This window comes from Pleurodeles waltl, chromosome 10 (assembly GCF_031143425.1).
Source record: "Pleurodeles waltl isolate 20211129_DDA chromosome 10, aPleWal1.hap1.20221129, whole genome shotgun sequence".
NCBI classification, from domain to species: Eukaryota; Metazoa; Chordata; class Amphibia; order Caudata; family Salamandridae; genus Pleurodeles; species Pleurodeles waltl.
In genome coordinates this window covers 570,681,336-570,706,306 of record NC_090449.1, presented here as the reverse complement: position 1 = coordinate 570,706,306, position 24,971 = coordinate 570,681,336, and the positions used below count along the sequence as shown (strand labels likewise).

The window sequence follows — 24,971 nt, the reverse complement described above, 5'->3', positions numbered from 1 at the left end:
AATCTCCACACCCTCCTTTGGATTTTGGTCATATTTTGTCTGGTTTATTTAAGTCTCTCAATCTCAAACCATTCCATTTCATCAGCACTATGGCCCTCATTACAACATTGGCGGTAAAAGCCGCTTACCGCCGTGCAGAAGACTGCCAACACACCGCCGCGCCCATGGAAATCCGCCACTGCCATTATGACCCACAGCACGGAATCCGCCAATATTCAGACACCCACACAAGTCCGCCACACCAAAGGTCAGTGATAAACTGGCGAAAACAAAACCTCCACCGTAACGCCAATAGAAATACGCCCACACTATCACAACACACAAATCCACGCGGCGGTCTTTCAACCGCTGTATTCCATTGGCGGTACACACCGCCGCGCTCAAAATATACACACACATACAAAACACAACTACATTGGACAATTCGAAATACACACACCTGATACACATACACACACCACTCCCACACACCCAATACAATATAAAACACACACCCACATCACCCACAAACACCTACGACTACAATTGAGAAAGAAGGACAGAGAGAGACACCACCATCAACAATACTAGCATCCACAGGCACACAACACCATCACCCACATCACTTCCACGCACCTCACACAACACCCCACTACATATCAGCACACTTATCACCACACACACCACCCCACACATCACCCCACACATCACCCCACATGACCCCATGGCACGGCAAAGACACCCCAGGTTCTCGGAGGATGAGCTCAAGGTCATGGTGGAGGAAATCGTCCGGGTAGAGCCACAGCTTTTCGGATCACAGGTGCAGCACACCTCCATTGCAAGGAAGATGGAGCTATGGCGAAGAATAGTGGACAGGGTAAACGCAGTGGGACAGCACCCAAGAAATCGGGATGACATCAGGAAGAGGTGGAACGACCTACGGGGGAAGGTGCGTTCCGTGGTCTCAAGACATCACCTTGCGGTTCAGCGGACTGGCGGCGGACCCCCGCCTCCTCCCCCACAACTAACAACATGGGAGGAGCAGGTCTTGGCGATTCTGCATCCTGAGGGCCTCACAGGACTAGATGGAGGAATGGACTCTGGTAAGTCAAATCTTAACTATTACATCCCCCACCCTACCTGCATGCCATCACAAACCCCCACCCTCACCCTTACCCCCATCACTCCAACTCCTCACAAATGTCCCAACATCACAAACCACACATCCCAACACCAAGCCCTGCATACAACACCAAAGCATGGACACCCATCACCAAATCATGCCCACTGCACAAACCCATACACCCCCCTAAACCATCATCACACAAGGTCCCACACAGGAATGCAAGCACTGGGGTACACGGTCACCCACCCATTGCACACCATGGCACACACACATGTAATAAACATCCTTTTATACCCCTGCAGGACCCCTACCCAATGTCACCGGACAGGAGGGTCCACACATGTCCACACCACCAACAGAAGAGGCCCACAGTGATGACAGCACCTCTGTCCAACTGGATCTAGATGACCAGCCTGGCCCATCGGGGACCTCGGGACAGTCGGTTCCCATCACACAGTCACAGGCCACTACAGAGCGTCCCCCCTCTGGAAACACCAGCACAGCACCCACCCAGCGGGCCCATACCTCTGTCCCCAGGACACGTCAATCAGCAGTGTGTCCACCACGACAGGGAACCCAGGCTAACCCACCACCCCAACAACAACAGGGACCTGGGGGCATTGGCAGTGAGCACACGGTCCAGGGGACGGAGGCCCAGGAACACAGGGTAACTGGGAGGGCTGCTGTGCGACAGGGAGAGGACAGGCCAAGGGAACCCACTCTCCACGAGGCCCTCTCCAATATCATGGGAGCCTACCACCACTCCCAGGAGACGATGGCAACGGTACTGGTCAAATTTCAGGAGACCCAGCGCCTGCAGGAGGAACTGTATTTGGGCTTCAGCGAGAAACTCAGAGCCATCAATTCCACCCTGGGCACCATCGTAGGGCTACTGAAGGAAGTACTCAACACCAGGAGGGACACTGTGGCACAACAAGGGGCCCCTGACACTAGCCTGGACGATGAACTGCCCACCACCTCCGCCGGCGTTAGTGGACAGGAGGCACCGCCACAGGACCACCACACCAGCACCCACCCCCTGCAGAGGGAGAACCACCCTGCAAACGGTCCCTGAGATCCAGGACAAAGACAGAGAATGATGCCAAGACCCCCGCCAAGAAATGAGACCACCCTGAATGTCATCCTTCCGTCCCACTTTGTCACCCTGCCCATCCTTAAACTTCCCCAGCTCCACTTCCTATGCCCATTTGGGCAATGCACCTGTGAGACTAATAGACTGGACTCTGCCATGGACATTCGTCCACCATCACCCCTCACCATTTTGCAACCCCCTCCAAAATTGCGCACTAAAATAAACACCCTTGAAGCACAAAACAGTCAGTCTGTGATTTCGGAATAGTGTATTAGCAATTACTGTGGCAATTTCAATTGTAATGTCAACATACCTATGTCACACAGCTCTAGTTCATGAGGAATCAAAGCAGATGTCACACAGTGGGACCCACATCTGTGAAATCGTAAGTGAAAGTGACAACTCAGTGACCATACACTGGGTGAAAACGACAGACAGTAGAGAGGTAGTAGTGTTAAAGTACATGTAGCAGGCAGGTTTGTATTCTTACCTGTGTCTCACTGGAAATATTGCAGGATCACTGAGTCCCTGTTGTCCATGTCTTCTTCTTCTGCTTCATCGTCTTCACTGTCCATAGGCTCCACAGCTGCAACAACACCGCCATCTGGACCATCCTCCTGCAGGAAAGGCACCTGTCGTCGCAAAGCTAAGTTGTGAAGCATACAGCAGGCCACGATGATCTGGCACACCTTCTTTGGTGAGTAGAATAGGGATCCACCTGTCATATGGAGGCACCTGAACCTGGCCTTCAGGAGGCCGAAGGTCCGCTCGATTATCCACCGTATTCGCCCATGGGCCTCATTGTAGCGTTCCTCTGCCCTTGTCCTGGGATTCCTCACTGGGGTCAGTAGCCATGACAGGTTGGGGTAACCAGAGTCACCTGCAAATGGCGAGGGACAACAGTTAGACACACACTAACCTGTAGGGATAACCCCAGACCCAGACAACCATTCCCACTGACTTGCTTCCAGGTGCTCACCTAATAGCCACACACGGTGCCTCTGGAGTTGACCCATCACATAAGGGATGCTGCTATTCCGCAGGATGTAGGCGTCATGCTCTGAGCCAGGGAACTTGCCATTAACATGGGAGATGTACTGGTCTGCCAAACATACTATCTGTACATTCATCGAATGATAACTCTTCCGGTTTCTGTACACCTGTTCACCACTGCGGGGGGGACCAAAGCCACATGTGTCCCATCAATGGCACCTATGATGTTGGGGATATGTCCCAGGGCATAGAAACCAGCTTTCACTGTAGGCAAATCCTCAACCTGAGGGAAAACTATGTAGCTCCGCATGTGTTTCAGCAGGGCAGACAACACTCTGGACAACACGTTGGAAAACATAGACTGGGACGTCCCTGATACAATGGCCACAGTTGTTTGAAATGACCCACTTGCAAGGAAATTGAGCACTGACAGCACCTGCACTTGAGGGGGGATTCCTGTGGGATGGCGGATAGCTGACATCAGGTCTGGCTCCAGCTGGGTACACAGTTCCTGGACTGTGGCACGGTCAAGCCTGTATGTGATGATCACATGTCTTTCCTCCATTGTCGACAGGTCCACCAGCGGTCGGTACACAGGAGGATGCCGCCATCTCCTCACATGTCCCAGCGGACGGTGCCTATGAAGGACAACAGCGAGCACAGAGTCAACCAATTCAGAGGTACGTACCCACAGCTTACACAGAACACGAATCATAATCCAAAAAATTGGCCTGTATGTGTGTTGAGTCTAGGCCTAGGTATGTGTGAAGCAGTTAAAAATGAAGCCATGTGGGCCCCTGAAATGGCGGCTGCCTGACCTGTAAAGTGGGACAATGGGATGTGAGGTAACTGCGCTGGCGTTGTACACCGTCGCAGTAGGCGGTCGAAGACCGCGGCGCAATGCTGCATTGGTTAACATTGGACCCTATGGGTCCCAGGAGCCAATGACGATGTACACCGGCGGTGACGGTACGCACCGCCGCGGACGTGACCGCTATTTTCTATCTGTTCAATCACTCGATACCTGATCTTCGACAGGAGAGGACCTACACTGCAAATGCTGCTGTGACCTCGGTCTGGAAGAGACAATGGCTCGAGTGTCTGGGGAAAAGGGCCCCTGCCTTCACATCGGAGGAGTTGGAGAAACTCGTGGACGGGGTCCTCTCCCAGTACACGCTACTCTACGGTCCTCCAGACAAACAGGTAAGTACACTGGGAGCATGCTGTATGGGCTATGCCTATGTGGAGTGGGGTGGATGTAAGGGGGGGGATTGCGGCGTGCATGAAACGACGGTGAGTGCATGTGCCACATGGCAAGGGTAGGGATGGGGGCCAATGACTGTGACGGTGCAGTTGGTAATAAGCTTCTCTTCCCCCTGTACAATTCAGGTAGGTCAGCGCCCACCAGAAAAAAGATATTTGGCGTGCCATCGCCAAGGACGTCCGGACCCTGGGGGTCTACCACAGACAGAGCACCCACTGCCGGAAAAGATGGGAGGACATTCGCCGCTGGAGCAAGAAGACGGCGGAGGCTCAGCTGGGGATGGCCTCCCAAAGTGGGAGAGGTGGGCTGTGGGTTTCCCTAGGCCAGGGTGAGTTTAGTAGGCAAGGTCCCTCCATAAGGCAGGCCATGTGGCACCCCACCCCACCTCTGTAGAGTGCCAAGTACACCTAGTCATGCCCCTGTGTCATCCATGGGTGCAGATGTCGTGCATAGCCTAGTAGGCCATTTTCCAGGGATTGAACAGTGGCGCCCAAGAGCGCGGCGTAGTGCAGGGGGCTTCTATGTCTGTCGTGTCCGCCAACGGTAGCGGTAATGCATGGACTCAACATGTCTTTCTTCTGTCGTCCCCCCCTTTTTGTGGTCTCCCTGTTCTTGTGTGCATTAGCATCATCAGGCGGAGGAGCAGTGGCACCGGAGCACGAGGGGGCTGCATCCCACATGGCCATGGAGGGCCACACCACGGACTCAGACTTCACCAGTGGGACGGAGGGCGAGGGGAGCTCCACGGCAGGGACAGGAGCTGACACCAGCGACACGGACTCGTCCTCTGATGGGAGCTCCCTTGTGGTGGCAGCAACATCTGTGCCCCCCCCCCATCTACAGGTACAGCCGCCACCCCCCTACCAGCACCACCCTCCCAGCAGCCCCTCAGCCTTTGCCCCGTGCCCGCTCACCCGGGAGGGTGGGCATCACCTTCGCCCCCGGCACCTCAGCCCCTGTCCCAGTCACCCCTGCTGCCCTCAGTGAGGCCATTGACCTCCTCAGGTCCCTCACTGTTGGGCAGTCTACCATTTTGAATGCCATCCAGGGTGTAGAAATGCAGTTGCAACAAACAAATTCCTGGAGGGCATTCATTCTGGTCAGGCAGCCCTTCAGCAAGCTTTTCAGACTCTGGCCTCAGCACTGATGGCAGCCATTGTCCCTGTCTCTAGCCTCCCCCCTCCAACTTCCTCCACCCAGACCCAATCCCCTGTACCCCAGCCTATCACAAGCACACCTTCAGACCAGCATGCACACACGTCAACACACAAGGGAAGCTCTGGCAAACATAAGCACCACACATCCCACAGGCACTCACGCAAGCATCACACACATGCAGACACACCAGCATCCACTGCCTCCACTGTGTCCCCCTCCTCCTCGTCTACCTCCTCCCTCCCAGTCTCGTCTACACTCACACCTGCATGCACTACATCTACAGCCACTACTGCCATCACCAGCACGCCCACCACCACACCCCGCTCACGTGCAGTCACCACCCCCACTACCATTCACACGTCCCCTGTGTCCTCTCCCAATGTGTCTGTGACGCCACCTCCCAAGATACACAAACACAGGCACACACCCACCCAACAGCCATCCTCCTCACGACAGCCTCCAGCCCATGCACCTTCACCCAAAGTCAGCAAACGAACACCTCCTACAACCACAACCTCTTCCTCCACTCCCAAACCCCCTCCAGCTAACCGTCCCAGTATCTCCTAAAAGCTTTTCCTGTCCAACCTTGACCTCTTTCCCACACCTCCCCCACCCCGTCCGTCTCCTAGGTCCCGAACTAGCACCTCAGCCACAACATCTCCGGGACCAGTGGTGCCTGTAGTCACCGGAATGCAGCTGGAGTGCACCTGCCACCAGGGCAGCCAGTGTGGCACGGAGCACAGCACGGACAGTCCCCCACCTGTCAAGCATCAAAAGTTGGCCAGTGCCCAGCGGGAGAGGGGGAAGACTCCAGCCACCAAAGCCGCTCCCAGGGGGCCCGGTGGGAGTGTGGAGTCAGCTGTGACACCTTCCAACGTGGGGAAGTGCCACAAGAAGCCAGGAAAGTCTGGGAACAGCAGCACGGCAGAGGAGACCGCCATCATCCCCGCTGCCCAGGAGGCCACAGCCATCATCCCTGCTGCCCAGGAGGCCACCACCATCACCCCCGCTGGCCAGGAGGCCACATCATCCCCGCTGGCCAGGAGGCCACCGCCATCATCCCCGCTGGCCAGGAGGCCACCGCCATCATCCCCGCTGGCCAGGAGGCCACCGCCATCATCCCCGCTGGCCAGGCCACCGCCATCCTCCCCGCTGGCCAGGAGGCCACCACCATCATCCCCCCTGCCCAGGAGGCCACAGCCATCATCCCTGCTGGGACAGAGAGGACCGCCAGCACCAGCCCCGCTGGGACAGAGAGGAACGCTAGCACAAGCCCCACTGAACAGGGCACCGCCGCTCCAAGCACCGCTGAACAGAGCAACGCTGCTCCAAGCACCGCTGAACAGGGCTCCGCCGCTCCAAGCACCGCTGAACAGGGCTCCGCCGCTCCAAGCACCGCTGAACAGGGCACCGCCGCTCCAAGCACCGCTGAACAGGGCCTGGCGCTCCGAGCACCGCTGAACAGGGCCCCGCCGCTCCAAGCACCGCTGAACAGGGCACCGGCGCTCCAAGCACCGCTGAACAGGGCACCGGCGCTCCAAGCACCGCTGAACAGGGCCCCGCCGCTCCAAGCACCGCTGAACAGGGCCCCGCTGCTCCAAGCACCGCTGAACAGGGCCCCGCCACTCCAAGCACCGCTGAACAGGGCACCGCCGCTCCAAGCACGTTGAACAGGGCACCGCCGCTCCAAGCATCGCTGGCCTACTGAGTCCGTCACGAGCAGGATGAAGCACTTTGGGTACAGAGCCCCCTCCAGAACCAGTGGAGAGATACATCCACTACCTCTGTCCTTAGCAGGGTGAAGCACTGTGGGCACCATGCCCCCTCCAGAACCAGTGGAGAGATACATCCACTACCTCTGTCCTTAGCAGGATGAAGCACTTTGGGCACAAGGCCCCCTCCAGAACCAGTGGAGAGATACATCCACTACCTCTGTCCTTAGTAGGATGAAGCACTCTGGGCACAAGGCCCCCTCCAGAACCAGTGGAGAGATACATCCACTACCTCTGTCCTTAGCAGGGTGAAGCACTGTGGGCACCATGCCCCCTCCAGAACCAGTGGAGAGATACATCCACTACCTCTGTCCTTAGCAGGATGAAGCAATTTGGGCACAAGGCCCCCTCCAGAACCAGTGGAGAGATACATCCACTACCTCTGTCCTTAGCAGGATGAAGCACCCTGGGCACAAGGCCCCCTCCAGAACCAGTGGAGAGATACATCCACTACCTCTGTCCTTAGCAGGATGAAGCACTCCGGGCACAAGGCCCCCTCCACAACCAGTGGAGAGATACATCCACTTGAGAGACTGGGGCTTTGCACTCCCCAGGATGGGACAGTGGGCAATCCACCCACTGTAGAAATTTGTGAGACTGTGGCTTTGCACTCCCCAGGATGGAACAGTGGGCAACCCACCCACTGTAGAGACTTGAGAGACTGTGGCTTTGCACTCCCCAGCATTGAACAGTGGGCAACCCACCCACTGTAGAGACTTGTGAGACTGTAGCTTTGCACTCCCCAGGCTGGAACAGTGGGCAATCCACCCACTGTAGAGACTTGTTAGACTGTGGCTTTGCACTCCCCAGGATTGAACAGTGGGCAACCCACCCACTGTAGAGACTTGAGAGACTGTGGCTTAGCAGTCCCCAGGATTGAACAGTGGGCATGTGGCCCTCTCGTGGGTTTGGCATTGTGCACTCAACCGGCTGAGGTGCCCCCCTTTCCCTCCCCCTGAGGTGCCTGTTTTCTTGCTCTCTGATGCCCCTGCAGTGTTCTCTCCGTCATGGTCGGGGATCTTGTGTGGGCCTCGCCCAGTGTTCCACAGACTTCATTGGAGCACTACCTGGACTAATAAGCTTGGTGTATATTTTGTTTATGGTGTATATATATATTTTTGCGTACTTGATTTTAATATATTACAATGGTTACATTCATTTCCTTTTGTCTTTGCATTCTTCCGGGGGGTGGGGTTGGGGGGTGTAACTATAATGTATAAATATGTATTAGTGTGTGTGTTGTAGTGGGTGAGGATGGGGGTGGGGGTGATGCATGTGTGTCCCCCTGTTTTTTCCCTCCCCCCTTCCCTGTGTCGTAGGTGCAGTACTCACCGTGGTATTCACCGCCGGCATTCGTGCTCCTGGTAGAGGAGCAAGAAGATGAGGGCTGGCAGGATGTGCAACTCTGGTTCCATGGCATCCGGATTCCTCGTGGGGTGTGTAGAGGTGAGCCTTTTCTCTTCGAAGCCCTGTTTCCGCCGTGTTTTTATCCGCAGTGAATCCGCCCCGGAAAAGGTGGCGAATTGGTAGGTTGTGATACTGTGGGCGGTACTTTGTCTTCCGCCTGTCTGTTTGCGGTGACTGCCAAGCTGTTTGTCTGTACCGCCGTGGTCTTTGTTGGCGGTTTCCGCCACGGTCGTAATTCTAATTTTTTTACCGCCGGACTGTTGGCGGTCTTACCGCAGCTTTAACACCGACCACCTATGTTTCTTTGTCATATAATGTCTTGTAAGTTTGGTCGAGTCTTTTTACAACAGATAGTGTTCCTATGTTCCTAAATCCGTATCCTTGCTTTGTGAGTCATCATCCCAAAATATCTTAATTTACACAAGCACTGGATCATGTTAAATTATATTTTTGGTATTACAGTTCGAAAAAGATCTCAGTTCTCAGAGAGTCCTTAGTCCCAGCTCGATTTGGGTGATTCTTCTTGTGAATCTACAAACACTGCATTTTCCACTTGGTGAATGACCTGAAGGACCTGGTAGATTCCACAAAGTCTGTTGGCTCTCGCTGGTTTGTCCATTACCTGGTCGTGTATGGACTACCATGTCCTGAATGCTTCTTGCTCTTTTGAGAGCATGCACTGGTTGTGGGAAATCTAAGCCACTGACATCAAAATCTTTGATAATCTTCTGCACATCTCTTGACATAGGGCAGAAAGTAGATACACAGATTAATTTCTCCTCCCTCGGTTTTTCCAAGGATTCGAGCAACTGTTCTCTATTAGTATTTCAGGCCCTCTTCTTTGCTCTTTGAATCAGGTGCCTAGGTTAATTCTTGTCTGCTAACTTTCCTGAGAGCTTTCATGCATGTTTATTATATTAATCTATGTTAGAACAATTATGTCTCAGTCGCAGAAACTGGCCTACTGCTAGGTTCACTCTCAGAGCTCGGGGATGGAAGCTCTCAAATCTCAATAAGTTGTTCCTGTCCATTGGTTTGTAATAGAACCTGGGTCTCAGGGATCCCATTCCTGGGCTGTATCAGGAGCTCAAGAAAGGGAAGTTCCTGTTCCCCGGTTGTAATAGTAAACCGTAGGTATGGATTGAGTTTGTTCAACCAATTGGAGAAAAGCATTGCCTCATCCCTCGTACTCTTCCAAATCAGCAGTATATCATCAATGTATCTTTTCCATAGGCTGATTTTCTCAAGGAAGGGGTTACATTTGTGTAAAACTTAATTCATCTTAAAAGAGTGGACATACAGGCATGCCTGGCTTGGCGTGAAGGTGCTGCCCATCGATGTCCCATGGACTTGAAAGAAAAAATCACCTTCAACTTCGAAATAATTCCAAGTGAGTGCTAGGTGTGCTGCATCTAAAATGAACTCCGGCAGGGTGATAGATTCCCAATTGGTATTCTTCAAGATCCCGTCTATTACCTCTAATGTAGTTTCTTGGGGAATATTAGTATATAAAGATTTTACGTCGAAGCTAATCAGGAGCTCCTTTCCACTGTCAAATGTCATATTCTCTAGCTTATTCAAGATATCCTTGGTATCTTGCAAGTATGTGGGCATTTGTTTCACTAATGGACGGAGGAAAATGTCACAAAACTGGGATAAAGGTTTGAGGGCCAAACTAATCCCCGACACTATTGGTCTTCCAGGGGGAGGGATTCTCCCCTTATGGATCTTAGGGAGTATGTAGAAACACAGTATTCTTGGATTTCATTTTCTTAAGAAACTTCCCTCCTGTTTAGTGATCCATTCATTTTCAAGGCCCTTGGTGACTAGGAAGTATTTCTTCCTCGATTTCCGAAGTAGGGTCATTAGACAAACATTTGTAGTTGCAGGAATCCTTCAGCAAGTGTAAACATTCTTCCTTGTACATTTCTGTGGGCATTGGTACTATAGCCCCGCCTTTGTCTGCTGGCTCGATGACAATGCTAGTGTGTGAGTTTGATGAGACCCAAGTGTTTTCAAGAGTAACAACTGTTACTGTTTCCTTGCACACATTTCTGAGGCCCTATGGCTTTGAAAATAAGATCTCCTGAGTCGCCTACCGCTGATTAACTTTTTTAGGGACCTTTTTTCATAACTAATGGACCTTATCGAGACATTGGAGAAGTTTCTTCTGTTTTCTGTTCACTGCACGCAGACAAAGGCCAAGCACATTTCTGTTGGGACACTCTTTTACTCAAAACTTCCCCTCCCCTTTTTTTTGTATCTGTATGTATGATTGGCTGACCTGTGACATGCTCATTCTCATGGAGATAATTATGGAGGTCGCAGAGCCCCAGTAATAGGGGTATAGAGAAATATACACATATATATTTTGGTCTGTTTGTTAATATGGATGGACTTGTGTTCTGTAATGAGAAGGGATACTCATTCCCTCTGCTTAGTCCTGAGCCTATTGACCTAGGAACTACTTAGTCTTTGCCCCAAATTATACGTGACCTTTTAAACCTATATGTGTTCTCCTTGACAGTACTAGTAGTGCTTTGATTCCTCTTAATTTTCATAGACCAGTTTGGATAGAAGCAGGTTCTGGATGCCAGGTGGACCTATGATCTAGGTTTGTTTCCTAGCCTGAGTTTTAGTGACGAAAGCAATATTAATTGTTAATGACTACTAGTGACCTAGAATCATACCATTGACAATTTCACAGTGGATTTACATTTCACTGTCTTACATCACCCACACTGGAATCTTGAGTATGTGTGTTTGACTGAACATGCTCAATTAACATAGAGATGCTTGTTTTGACCTGAACATTTTTTACACTGGTTTGCAGTGATTTGCAGTGCACTCTTTCACTTCACAGGCTCACCTAATGTTTCTGTAGAGTTGATCATATAGTAAACTGTTTAGCTTTGAATCCTGCTCTGTGCTCTATTCCTATTAGGTTTGAAAAGGCTGATACACTCTCAGGTAGCCCCTGAGTAGATTCTTTCTTTCTAGTTACAGACTTCTATTACACTTATAGCCCTACACTTTTCAATTCGGAACTATATAGGGATCCACAGCCCTGATGAAAGCCCTACACCAGTTGAAGCTTGAAAAATGGGCAGAAACATGTTGTCTTATTTGCAGATGAGCTGAGTCATTATACTCAAGCTCATCAATCCTTCTTCATTTTTAACCAAATCAGTCGACACCATAATAAAGGTAAATTACCGGTAGTCCACTAGGTATTTTTAGATATCTGGATCCCGGTTTTATTCAGCAAGCTTTATATAAGAATGCCCTCTGGTATGTCCAAACCAGAAGGTTTAGTAGGCCCTGACAACATTGTTCTACTAGGGTGGGAAGAGGAGGTCCATGGTGAAGCATGACACTATTAAGTGTGTGAAACCAACTCTCCCATAAAGGAAACTTTCCTATTAGTCTTACTCAAGGGATACCCGGGGAACCATTAGTATATCCCAAGTGGGGTTGAGCTCAAATTAAGCAATCAGCCCCCTTTTTTTTTTTTTTTTTTGGAACTACGGGTTGGGTTCTCTTTGGGTTTGCCTCAAACAGAGGCACCCATCTGAACTTAGTTCCCCCCCTACACCTTTTGTGTGCACAGAGTGTGGTAGGTCCCCATTGTTAGTTCTGATGGTCCATGTAGGCACCAACAACAGTCTATCGCAAAAATGTGTATTGGAAGATCAATGGTTAGTGGGGGTATATGTGTATTCTGGAGTTGATACCAATGCATGCATGCCTTACTACTGAACTGATATATCCAATCAAGATGTTGGTCTCTGAGGTGTTCTGGATGTGTCTTCGATCAGTCTACATGCAGCGCATTCTTGTTAGATTAAGGGAGTGGTAAGCATCCTCACATGCCCAAGCTTCCGAATCGTGCACAAATATCAATTGGTGTACAACAGTGGGCTGTGCCTGTATTCTGAAACTGATCCCAATGCACAAGTCAGAATGCAGCATGGATGAAAATACAAACAACATATATTGGAGGGATTTACATGGTAGGCTACACCCTTACCTACCGTGTATCGTTTAGACAAATATATGTTTGGCCAACTCATGTGGTAAAAACAGCCCACTACACTAATCTATATCGTGCTTAGAGTGGCGTTTTTGTTTTATTTGGGGAATGATGAACATGGATGAGTAATTGAATGTTGCACGAATGTGTATTTAATCAGCTTGCATTAAGGAGTCTCTTAAAGGTGCCCTAGTTGCTGAATATTGTGAATAGATTAATCTAGATTAGTGGTAATATGTGGATGTTGCATAATGTGCATTTATTCCACATACACCTCATTTGTATTTGATGATTTCGGTGGGTGCATGCTATATATTCCTGCTTGACCGAATACTGGGCTAGTATGTTGTCTGCTGTGCATATTGCGGAAGGAAGTGTATTAGGAAAAAAACGTCATCCATAGTTCTGTTTTCCCATGTTCATGCTTACAAATATAATTTTCGAACATGGATTAGTAATCTCTTCAGGGTGCACTTCTTATCTGCTGTTGCGCCAATAGTGTAAAAATGTGACTTCATTTGCTCGGCCGGTGCATGACTGCTGGATGAGCTTTACACTGTTTGAAGTCCTTTCTTGGTTCAAGTTGCGTGAGAAATTTGCTGCAGCTTTTTTTTTTTTTTTTTAGCTATTTCACTGTTTCCTGTTCTCTGGAAGAACCTACTTCAAAATCCTGTTGATTCCATGACCTTAAAAAGAAAGTTTAAACTACGAAATTGGTCTGCACTACATTCCACATGCATCAAGTCACGCAATTTCAAGCAGAATATTCGAAATATGTTGGCCTTTTGGTTATAAATTGCCAAAGACAGAGGTAAAACAAGATTTTTCATTCCCTAAGGAAAGTTTCATGTAAACATAATTATGTTGTGTCATTGTATAAAATATATATATATATATATATATATATATATATATATATATATATATATATATATATATATGTAATCAAAAACATAATGCCAAAAATGTTTAACTCTTAGCTGCTATTTATCCTGTGTTTAAAGATCATCCTCTCTTTAGATCACCTTTTAACAACTGTAGCCTGCATTCATTTTAAATCACACTTCTGTATCTGGGCCGTGGTTTATTGCAAGTTGTCCAAATTAACTTAGAAATGTAACCTATACTTTTAAGTATTGCACTACAAAGCACAAAGGTCTTGCCAGAATATGGCAGGGTCAGCACGCACTAGTACACTCGACCCCCATCTTACATCATTCGGCAGCACTAGGGGAGCAAGGGACCACCTGCCACCAGTCTACCCTGTCCATTGACACCCTTCATTACTTCAAACCCTCTCTCATTTGCTACCTACCGAGAGCTTGTGTTCACTGGGAGCATTAATCCACACACAAGTAGGAATGCCATGTGTAATTTGACTTGGAAAAATTAGGTTTTCATTGTTAGTCCCCATTCTGAGTAGGTTGAATCATAACTGCAAGGACTTTCTACAGAGTACAGTGTATATAGGTGAAACGTTTGCACCCTGCCGGCACTGTCCAACTCATAATGGGGCTCCATGTGTTGACTTTTCATAAAATCGGCATTCATTGTGTTTTAATAATCATACATTATTGCCCCTAAAGGTTTTCTTTAATCATGCTTGGAGGCTTCAGTTGAAACACATGATCCGTAAATTGATGTGAGTGTGTCGTAGTGTGGTAATTTGCATATTTTGCTCCTGGGTACAAGTTACCGTATTCAACATTAATATTCTTGCCTTTTGTCAATGAAATTTAAACCTGATCACAAGGTTTAGAAGTCTGGATCTTCATCTCACCAATTTTAACAGCAAACACAAGACTATTCAGGGTTCTGTCCTACCATGACAACTCCCCTTCCCATCACAAGTAAGTGTGGTCTCCACTGTTATCACATTTAACAGCAACATGTCTATACCAAGAAATATCTACTTACGGCGACCACCATACACATAACTTACTGAATCTAGTATGATCCAACTGCTGCATTTTAGGATGAACAAAAATAGCCACAAGGAAGATGCAGTGTTTTATATTGTAACTGCAGAAGTATCCAACTTTGCATCAGGTGGAGTTATCAGATCGGGTTTGGGGAAATCCTCATGAACATCAAGGATATGCAGATCATGTTTGTGGCCAGAGATAACAAAAATAAAACATAAGCGCCCCAAGAAGTTAAGTAAAATAGAGGCAAAGAATAGCAAATGGAATACTAATGAACCAGCAGAGACAAAGCATTTACCCCATGGTTTGAACCAATAAAAAAAATGAATAGTTATCAACTTATCCAAGAGTAGAATAACAAACAAGGAAATGTGTATTGTCATGCCGTTTTATTGCTCTCACTTAGTCCTAATACTAATGTGACTGAAATTGAACATTGATTTATTTATGTTCATGAGAAAACAGATGCAACATAAACTTCATTAGAAAATATTAACATATCATAACACAGGAACACCTGCAAAGAATGATTTGTAATATTTTGAATTATAGATTGGACAAATCTCTTCACACTATAACAGCAGCAACAAAATCAGGATATTGTAGAAAGCCAAGTAAGATTTTGAAAAGTTGAGTTGCGAGTCAACCCCTAGCCAGGCAAGTGGTTAAAATAGTAAATGTAATTTCTGTTCAAGTACCATTATGGATGCAGGTTAAAATACATTTCAAAATTTGATCTATAAGGACTGCCAGACAAACCTGAACAAAACAATTTAGAAACACAAAGGAAGATAAAATCTAAATATTTTCCAATAGCACGTCACTGAAGGTATTACAAGATGATTGGGTTTTGTGGCATTAATGAATAACAGAAATTACAAAGCTTTCTGATACTGACAGAAGGCTTGACTGGGAAATTCAAGAACAATTATAAAAAATGAATACAGTGATTAGTATCTACTCTTTTGGATGCCGATGAATATAAATTTCTTTCCAGAAGTGATTTATGGATTGATATACGTAATTAGCGATTCCTTGACTCCACAGATGCCAGTTTATATGGATAATTTACCTGCACTATACATTGAATTTCTGAATTAATTTGACAGAAACGATGTTTTAACTAAATGTAATATTGTACTTTGGAGACCAGATTATACCAATGCTAGCTTGAATGGAACATCACTGTACCCATGTATGAGGATTGAAGATTGCCTAATGGCATTGGGACACTCACTGAGCAATCAATCTGCACCTTTCTATTCGAATAGTGAAACGTTTCAAGAAATGACAAAATGTATTCTGTATCATAATACTTTAAATTTTATGAGAAGTTCCTTCTTAAAATCCAAATCACAAACTACTGGCTCATATTTGGCGGTAATAGATGCACATTTAATCCTGTGTTACTGGGAACAGTAGTGTTGCACACCAGTATAGATAAATGATACAAGCATGTAGTCCTGGAAATGTACTAGATCAATGGCTTGCATTTTATTTGGGATACAGTTACTATAGTGCTAAATGAGTATCTGAATCAGCCTAAAGAAAATATTTTACATTTAAATTTCACATATTGGTGAAGTAAGGAGCAACTCATTATCAGATCTGAAAAATATAACAATATGGACAGTATTTATCTCAGAAATGAGAATTCAAATGACTAGATTTTGTATGCACTAAGTCGTCAACTTTAATTATAAGGATACAGTACAGGGAACTTATAAGAGCAATACTGAGCTTTTTGGTATGCAAATACATTTGCATAAACAGGCAAAACATTTCATAGAAAGATTATGAGAAATGGGATTTTCTTATGAATTATTATATCCAGCTATGCGTAAGATACTAAATAAATATGATGATAAAGTTTTGATTGAGAAATTGGAGAACAAAGACAAGCAAAAAGCTATAGGGTTCATTAAAGATAAAGAAATCACTGTGAGGCATTAAGTCCTACAGGCACTGACGCGCCTTACAATTGGATTTGAACAGTAAACTGTATAGGGCACTTTCAGCAAAGTTCTAACATTACAGACATAAAAAGTACACTCAGCTGAAATTTAGACCCTCTAGAAGTATAAGATTGTCAAACTAGTTAAGGGCTTTTCATAACTTTGGCAAACGCAACACGCGCCATAATGGTATAAATTGAAACAAAGATCCTTTGGACACACAAAAGCCAAATATGAGAGCAGTCCTCTTAAAATCTGTGAGATCACAATAATGGCTTATGAATTTATTTGTTCTTGAATTCTAATTCACTTTGTTAGCAACATAAAAAGTGTGAAAACAAGAGATGGAGAGCAGGTGCAAGTCATACAAACAATTATCCCCTGTGTTCAATAGCCACACATTTTAATGAGAGACACAAAAGCAAATTGGAGAGTTATGTTTTGTAGTAGAACGTACATTTAGTACCACAGAAACATTCTACAGTAGTGTTTATACACCACACAGAGAAGTGAGTGAATGTTTACTGCAACAATTTATTTAGTACTGCATACAACAGCAAATGGTGAGAAGACTGACTTATGTGATCAACAGATAAAGAGCTGTAAGAACACTACTGACAGACAGGATTTGGCTCCACCCACATGTTTATCTTCCTCCCTACTGGGCTTTTAAGCATGCAAAAGTTGTGTTCTTTTGCTGAAAAACAATGTTAGTGTTTGTACTGCACAGATTATGCTCAACATATTAAGCCTGTGCTGGTTATGGTGACAAGCCAATGATCAAGGGTGTAAGCCTGATTGGTTCACTGGGAAAAGTTATGTCAGATGCCACAGGTCTGATCTGTTAATCATGAAACGTTATGACACACAATAGGCCCAAATTATTTACTGTGAAAAGCATGTGTTAAGTCCAATAGGTCTATATGGAGCTGCATGCCAAAAACTTGGGAAGTGGCTTCACATTATGAGCTTCTTTGTCAAACACTAAGGGCAGGGTTTAGTACATAAATATCTTTTTAGGCCCTGTTGCAGTAAATGATAGTGTCTGCAAAAGAAGAGCCAATGGTAATGTCCATGTATATCTTCTGTCAATAAATTTGGTTGATGGGTCCCTCGGGGCAGATACCACAAGGTCACGCATATGCCCATTTTAAAGCCAGTATGTTTACCTTATTGATGTGTAAATGTGGAAACAAAAGGAGTAGGTCTCTCCTTCTACACTGGAATGCCTTGACAAAGCCTGTAAGCCTAAACTGGTTGCATTCGGCTCATATTGGGGGCACTGCTGGTTTTTAGGGTTAGAGCCTGTTGGTGTGCAAATGTTCACCTGGTATTACACAAATAATTGGAACAAACTAGAAGCACCAGGCTAGTTTACCTTTGTGACATATTTTGGGAGTAAATGATGTCCACTCTTTGATTCTGCAAGGACCCCTTGGAAGGGAGTTTCAATTTGTGCACAGTATTTAGTTGAGTGTTCATTAATATACTTTCTCTTTTAAAGGCAAATTGGCTAGACATTGATCTATTGTTATTTTGTGCACTGCTAAGTTTTGATTTTCTAACACACATCACCTCCCTGAGTCTGCCTTATTACCTTGCAACTGAAGTTCTATAAGGGGTACTTCAGTGACCCTGCAGAGAGGATTCAGGACACCAAAAGAAAAAGAGACCCCATTGAGACAATCAGGGTCCATTAACTACCAACTGCCCAGGGACATCCTGAAACAGATGCCCCAAATACAATAGGAAAGAAACTTTGAGTGGGTATTACATTGTAACCTCTGGCAAATGTAACAGAAAGTGGCTTTACATGATTATGTCTCTGACAAATATGATAGGAAGGAGTTTTAAATTTTACTGGAGGACAAACACCAGATGAAGAGGTCTTTACATTTTTAAATATCTGACAAATACAATAGGATGGGGATTTACACTGTGAACTCACTTTAAAATTTAATAAGAATGGGCTTACTGTATCTGTCTCTTTTCTATTCTGGCATTGAAAAATTATCAATATATGCGCAGGGAAATTTAAGGTCCATGTCAATGTGTACTTTGAGTCTTCCTATAATGTTTGATGGGTCACTCAAGGAAGAGAGCAAATGGTAATGTTTATTTGTTTTCACATTAAAGCCAAGATGCTTGCTTTTTTTATTAATAAATTTGGTGGCAAAGGCATTAGCCCTCACAATTTACATTCTAAATGCCATTTTAAAGCCTGAAGGCTTAATCATTGAGATTGTGAAAAGCTTCCCGTTTTCCTATAGGCCTATAGGAGCCTTGCTGTTTTAGGATTAAAGACGGCTCCTGTGCAAATTGCCACATGGTATCTCACAGATAATGAGGGCAGCCTAAATTTTAGAAGGTTAGTTGCCTCCTATAGTATTTCTTTAGAAAACATGACCCTCGTTAGCTTGCAAGGCCCCTAAAGAAGAGGTTCTAAATTGAATTTTCACCTGAAATCTTGTAAGTAATTATTTGTCATTTTGATTACAGTATCTAGCTGTCTGTGTACTTTTATTTTTTTTAAATAAACACCATTAATTGGACATTGCTATATTTTGTATTCATTTTTGGTGTTACTTGTTTCTGAATTTCTAGCCCACAACACCTCTTTAAGTCAGCATTGGACTTCTCAGACTCAATAACCTCAAAGTCAGGCTTTTAATTTCAAACATTTTGATACATGCTTGGGAAGGGGATTCACGCTGTGAATTCTCTGACAAATGCAAGAGAAGAGGGTTGTGCTTAGAGAACTTTGTGACAATAATAGGAAGAATGGCCCATTGTGAACTCCTTGATGAACACCATAGGCAAGGGCTTACTTCATTTATCACTAATATACCTTATTAAACAATCTGCAGTTCAGATGATGCTAGACAGGCCTCAGTTTCATTGTGTAGATTTGTAATTTTGTGTATAGGAGATAGTTGCGTGTGAATTGAAGTACTTTAAAAATAAACACTGGACAATCATTAATTAAGGGTTAATGAACAATTTATGGCGTTCTTTAACATTTATTTAACCCCTTTAGTTTTTTTTTCTTTTGGCCTCATGTTTGCATCTACATATTAATATTCAATTAATGCTACAACAAAATAGCACTATCAGTAACCCTCCCCTTAAACTACGGAAATTCTTGCTTCAATATCATATTTTATGACGAATTGCCCTTTGAAGTTGAAGGCAGATAAAACAGAGCTTTTGGTTCTATAGAATCATCCTTTGACCTAAACAGGCATTTGGTAGTCACTGACTTTTGGCCCACTCTAAGCCTGTGGTACTCTACACAAATATTTTGGTGTTACTATCAACGGTGATATTACCTTCCATCTGCATGTCAACAGGATCTCTGGTATGTTACTCCCTTCTGAAGAGTCAATGGAAAATTCTTCCTTGCCTCCTAGTTAAAGGAAGAAGGTAGGTGATCCAGGCAGCTGTGTCATCCTATTTGGATATGAATGCAATCTTGCTTGATTCACCTAAATATCATGTGTGTCACCTTATGATTGCACATAATGCAGCTACCACATTTGTTACTTATTTTACTGCAGAGTATGTTGGTTAAATGCTGGTTGGACTTCCTCCAAAGGAATCCAGTGAACTAAAGGCTTCTTTTAAAAACACTTTGTGAGGTGCACAAAGTACTTGCAGACACTAGTCCTAATCAGCTCAGCTCTCAACTTCACCCCAAGTTCCCTTCCACAAGTTTCAGGACCCATCTTATGCACTTTTTGTTGTGCTCATATTTCATCCTACCTGAGCCTGCAGATTTTCCTTCCTGTTTCTCGTTCCTATTCTGAATGCACCAGAGGGAGATCAATGACCGAATATCAACAAAAATATTGTATGGACAGAATATTGCGAGAAAATTATCAAGGATCAAAATATTGAGAACGTAAGTATAAAAAGATAAACATAGATTTACTATTCTTAACACCACATCTACGTACCTTAAATATATATTTATATATATATATATATATATATATATATATATATATATATATATATATATATATATATATATATAGTTAAGTATAGTAAAACTTTGCATACCCATAAAAGCTTCCCTTCATCACATTCTTGTCCTCAATATTATTGATAAAATATTTTGTTTGCACATTATTTGGAGTCAATGTTTTGTCCAAACAGCCCAGAGGCAAATGGCTCTGCCAGTTTGACTACAGAGTAAGCAGTGTGCCTGTTAGAGTGCAGGGTGCAATAGTTTAAAGCCAGACCTATTTTCCATTGACAATTCTTGCTTACTTTTTACTCGTCATAAAAGTGAGCTGTGTGAATGCTATCTTACTAAAGGAGAAATCCAATTAACTAAACTTCAAATTTAAAAAAGGACATTTCTTCAATCAGACCAATCTCTGAATCTCAGCTAGGTTATGGAGATGGAGTGGATTGCAGGATTAGGGGGAAGAGAATACAGGGAGTGCAGAATTATTAGGCAAATGAGTATTTTGACCACATCATCCTCTTTATGCATGTTGTCTTACTCCAAGCTGTATAGGCTCGAAAGCCTACTACCAATTAAGCATATTAGGTGATGTGCATCTCTGTAATGAGAAGGGGTGTGGTCTAATGACATCAACACCCTATATCAGGTGTGCATAATTATTAGGCAACTTCCTTTCCTTTGGCAAAATGGGTCAAAAGAAGGACTTGACAGGCTCAGAAAAGTCAAAAATAGTGAGATATCTTGCAGAGGGATGCAGCACTCTTAAAATTGCAAAGCTTCTGAAGCGTGATCATCGAACAATCAAGCTTTTCATTCAAAATAGTCAACAGGGTCGCAAGAAGCGTGTGGAAAAACCAAGGCGCAAAATAACTGCCCATGAACTGAGAAAAGTCAAGCGTGCAGCTGCCACGATGCCACTTGCCACCAGTTTGGCCATATTTCAGAGCTGCAACATCACTGGAGTGCCCAAAAGCACAAGGTGTGCAATACTCAGAGACATGGCCAAGGTAAGAAAGGCTGAAAGACGACCACCACTGAACAAGACACACAAGCTGAAACGTCAAGACTGGGCCAATAAATATCTCAAGACTGATTTTTCTAAGGTTTTATGGACTGATGAAATGAGAGTGAGTCTTGATGGGCCAGATGGATGGGCCCGTGGCTGGATTGGTAAAGGGCAGAGAGCTCCAGTCCGACTCAGACGCCAGCAAGGTGGAGGTGGAGTACTGGTTTGGGCTGGTATCATCAAAGATGAGCTTGTGGGGCCTTTTCGGGTTGAGGATGGAGTCAAGCTCAACTCCCAGTCCTACTGCCAGTTCCTGGAAGACACCTTCTTCAAGCAGTGGTACAGGAAGAAGTCTGCATCCTTCAAGAAAAACATGATTTTCATGCAGGACAATGCTCCATCACACGCGTCCAAGTACTCCACGGCGTGGCTGGCAAGAAAGGGTATAAAAGAAGGAAATCTAATGACATGGCCTCCTTGTTCACCTGATCTGAACCCCATTGAGAACCTGTGGTCCATCATCAAATGTGGGATTTACAAGGAGGGAAAACAGTACACCTCTCTGAACAGTGTCTGGGAGGCTGTGGTTGCTGCTGCACGCAATGTTGATGGTGAACAGATCAAAACACTGACAGAATCCATGGATGGCAGGCTTTTGAGTGTCCTTGCAAAGAAAGGTGGCTATATTGGTCACTGATTTGTTTTGTTTTTGAATGTCAGAAATGTATATTTGTGAATGTTGAGATGTTATATTGGTTTCACTGGTAATAATAAATAATTGAAATGGGTATATATTTTTTTTTTGTTAAGTTGCCTAATAATTATGCACAGTAATAGTCACCTGCACACACAGATATCCCCCTAACATAGCTAAAACTAAAAACAAACTAAAAACTACTTCCAAAAATATTCAGCTTTGATATTAATGAGTTTTTTGGGTTCATTGAGAACATGGTTGTTGTTCAATAATAAAATTAATCCTCAAAAATACAACTTGCCTAATAATTCTGCACTCCCTGTACTTTTTCAGACAAAACAGAAACATTGAGATATCTCACCTCACACTTGAAGGGCTTTTCCCCAGAGTGCTGAAGCGAATGCACTTTGAGGGACATGCTGCGCTTGAATGACTTCCCACAAGTCTCACAGGTGAAAGGCATGTCCTTGGTGTGAGCTGCAGAAAGAGCAGAATCGAAAGGCATGATGATAAATGTGATAGAAGACAGAGCTCATAATATCCAAAAAGTAAAAATGAAATATATTCAACAACATTGCCCATTTCTGCACATTTACTGAGCACAGTGGCTGGTACACCACACCATGCCAACAATCCGTGGAGAAAATTTCACTCACTGCAAAACCTGGAAACGTCCAAAGTATTACAGTCCCTTTCCAAAGATGTATAATTTCAACAATCGCTGGAGATAAAGCAACTGTGAAGGTTCTGGCTGTCATCATGCTGTTATCTTTTTCCACTATGTATTTTTTTTTATTTATTTTTTTTTGCTTTTACTTGAACAATCACTAGTTGTAAGCTGCAGAAGCCATTATACCATTACGATTTGGTACCGGAAACTATTTAAATGGTTTGCGGTGCAGTGGGGGTTACTGTGAAAGAGGACAGGGTAGCAGTGGGTTGTGCAAGTTATAGAAATATATGCAGTATTTGGCTGGCGTTATTGATATATATAATATTTGGCTGGCGTTATTGGAATTGGTGATATGGTTAAGCAAGATCAATAAGTGTGGAATCATGAACAGAACTGTTTTGAGGATTATATTACTCGTGATGCCAGCTACGTGATCAATATAATATCTGTTATCCTGTGCTTTTGTGTTAGATGATGCATGCGCTATTGTTGATTAAAAGGATCAATATAATTTATAAGGTAAACATAATTTAAACATTTTCACTGAACCACTTATCATTGTTCTTAAAGCTGAGTAGCATATAAGCAATATTATAGCCCCATATTAATGCCCCAGCTTATCCACTTAGGGGTAGAAGGCAGAATTGTACACATGTGACTAACATGAGGAAACTACAGTAAGGTGTCCTTTTCTGACTAGAAAAGAGCCAAAAGACTCAAAGTGCCAGCAAACATCAAGTCCTCTTCCCTTAGAAGTGTATACTATTTGAGATTTTTTTTCTCCGAACATCTTCCTTTTATGGGGATGCAAGTGATTGAAGACTTTTATGCCTTGAAAGAGCCCAGGAGAGCCGAAGGTCAAGCGACTTGCTTAACAGTACACAGAGTGACCTGCCCCTACAAACACCTCACACGAAACCTGCATCTCCCAATCCGAAACGAGGGTGCAGACCTGCCAAACAGCACTAAAGCTGCGACTGATCAACATATGTGTGCCTCAGTCTATGGCTCTGGGTCCCTTGAGCGGCATCAGTACATGCTTTTGAACCCCTTACTAGGCACATTTGCCGGCTATGGTCATACCACAAAATGTGAGTCTGGTTTGTCATTTAGAGATTATAATTTATAGACCTATCATCTTCTCTACTACCACGCTGTGTCACAATTCTACATTTTTTTTTATAAATCTATAGGTCTGTCCACATTCTGAATCGTACTCTATTTCCACACTATGGCATTAATTTGTTAGTCTTTGCCCAGGTGTATAGATCTGCCTCCATTTTCTGTTCTACCATGCTGGAGGGTAGGTGTCTCACCTTATCCGATACAATGGTATTGTCAGGGAGCTGTTGCTGGGGAGTACATGGATGAGGATGCAGTAACACTGTGTTCCATCTCAGTGTACTAAGGTTGTGAGGCTAGTGTCTTCCACCTCTCTTTGCTATCAGCAGGGGGAGCAGTGAAGCACTCTAGTACTCGGACAAGAGACCAGGTTCTGCCTACCTTTGTACCTTTGTACCCTTGCACAATGCATAAGCCTAGCATATGTGGAACGATGGATTACATTGGCCGGCAGGTGGTATTGTTTTCTGAGGATAAACTTTTTTAGACCACCTAAACTCAACTAAGGTGTGCAAAAACATAATTTATAAGGGCACAGTCCAATTCACGGTTTGCAGAATCTGAAATGGTGAGATTTTGCACTTACAAACTGTATCACTGCTCACATAGAAATCCTCTAAATATGTTAGGGTTTCAATGCCATAAGGAGTGGGTTTGTGGATGATCCTAATTCGGTCCAGCAGAATACTTGGTGAACATCCGCAAACAAGTAAGACTGTTGAAAATAAATAAACATCTGTAGGTACCTTTCCTGCCAAAGGAAGGACAAAATGGGTGTTTAAGTGATAAAGACGG

At 44.8% G+C, this 24,971-nt stretch overlaps 1 protein-coding gene across 1 annotated transcript in view; it reads right to left on the bottom strand.

Moving 5' to 3' along the window:
• Nucleotides 1–24,971, bottom strand: part of ZBTB47 (zinc finger and BTB domain containing 47) — a 253,937-nt gene that overhangs the window by 38,330 nt on the left and 190,636 nt on the right. Inside the window, exon 4 of the mRNA XM_069211014.1 lies at nt 22,743–22,858. Within this exon, the coding sequence (XP_069067115.1) occupies nt 22,743–22,858 (116 nt within the window). The remainder of the gene's footprint in view (nt 1–22,742; nt 22,859–24,971) is intronic.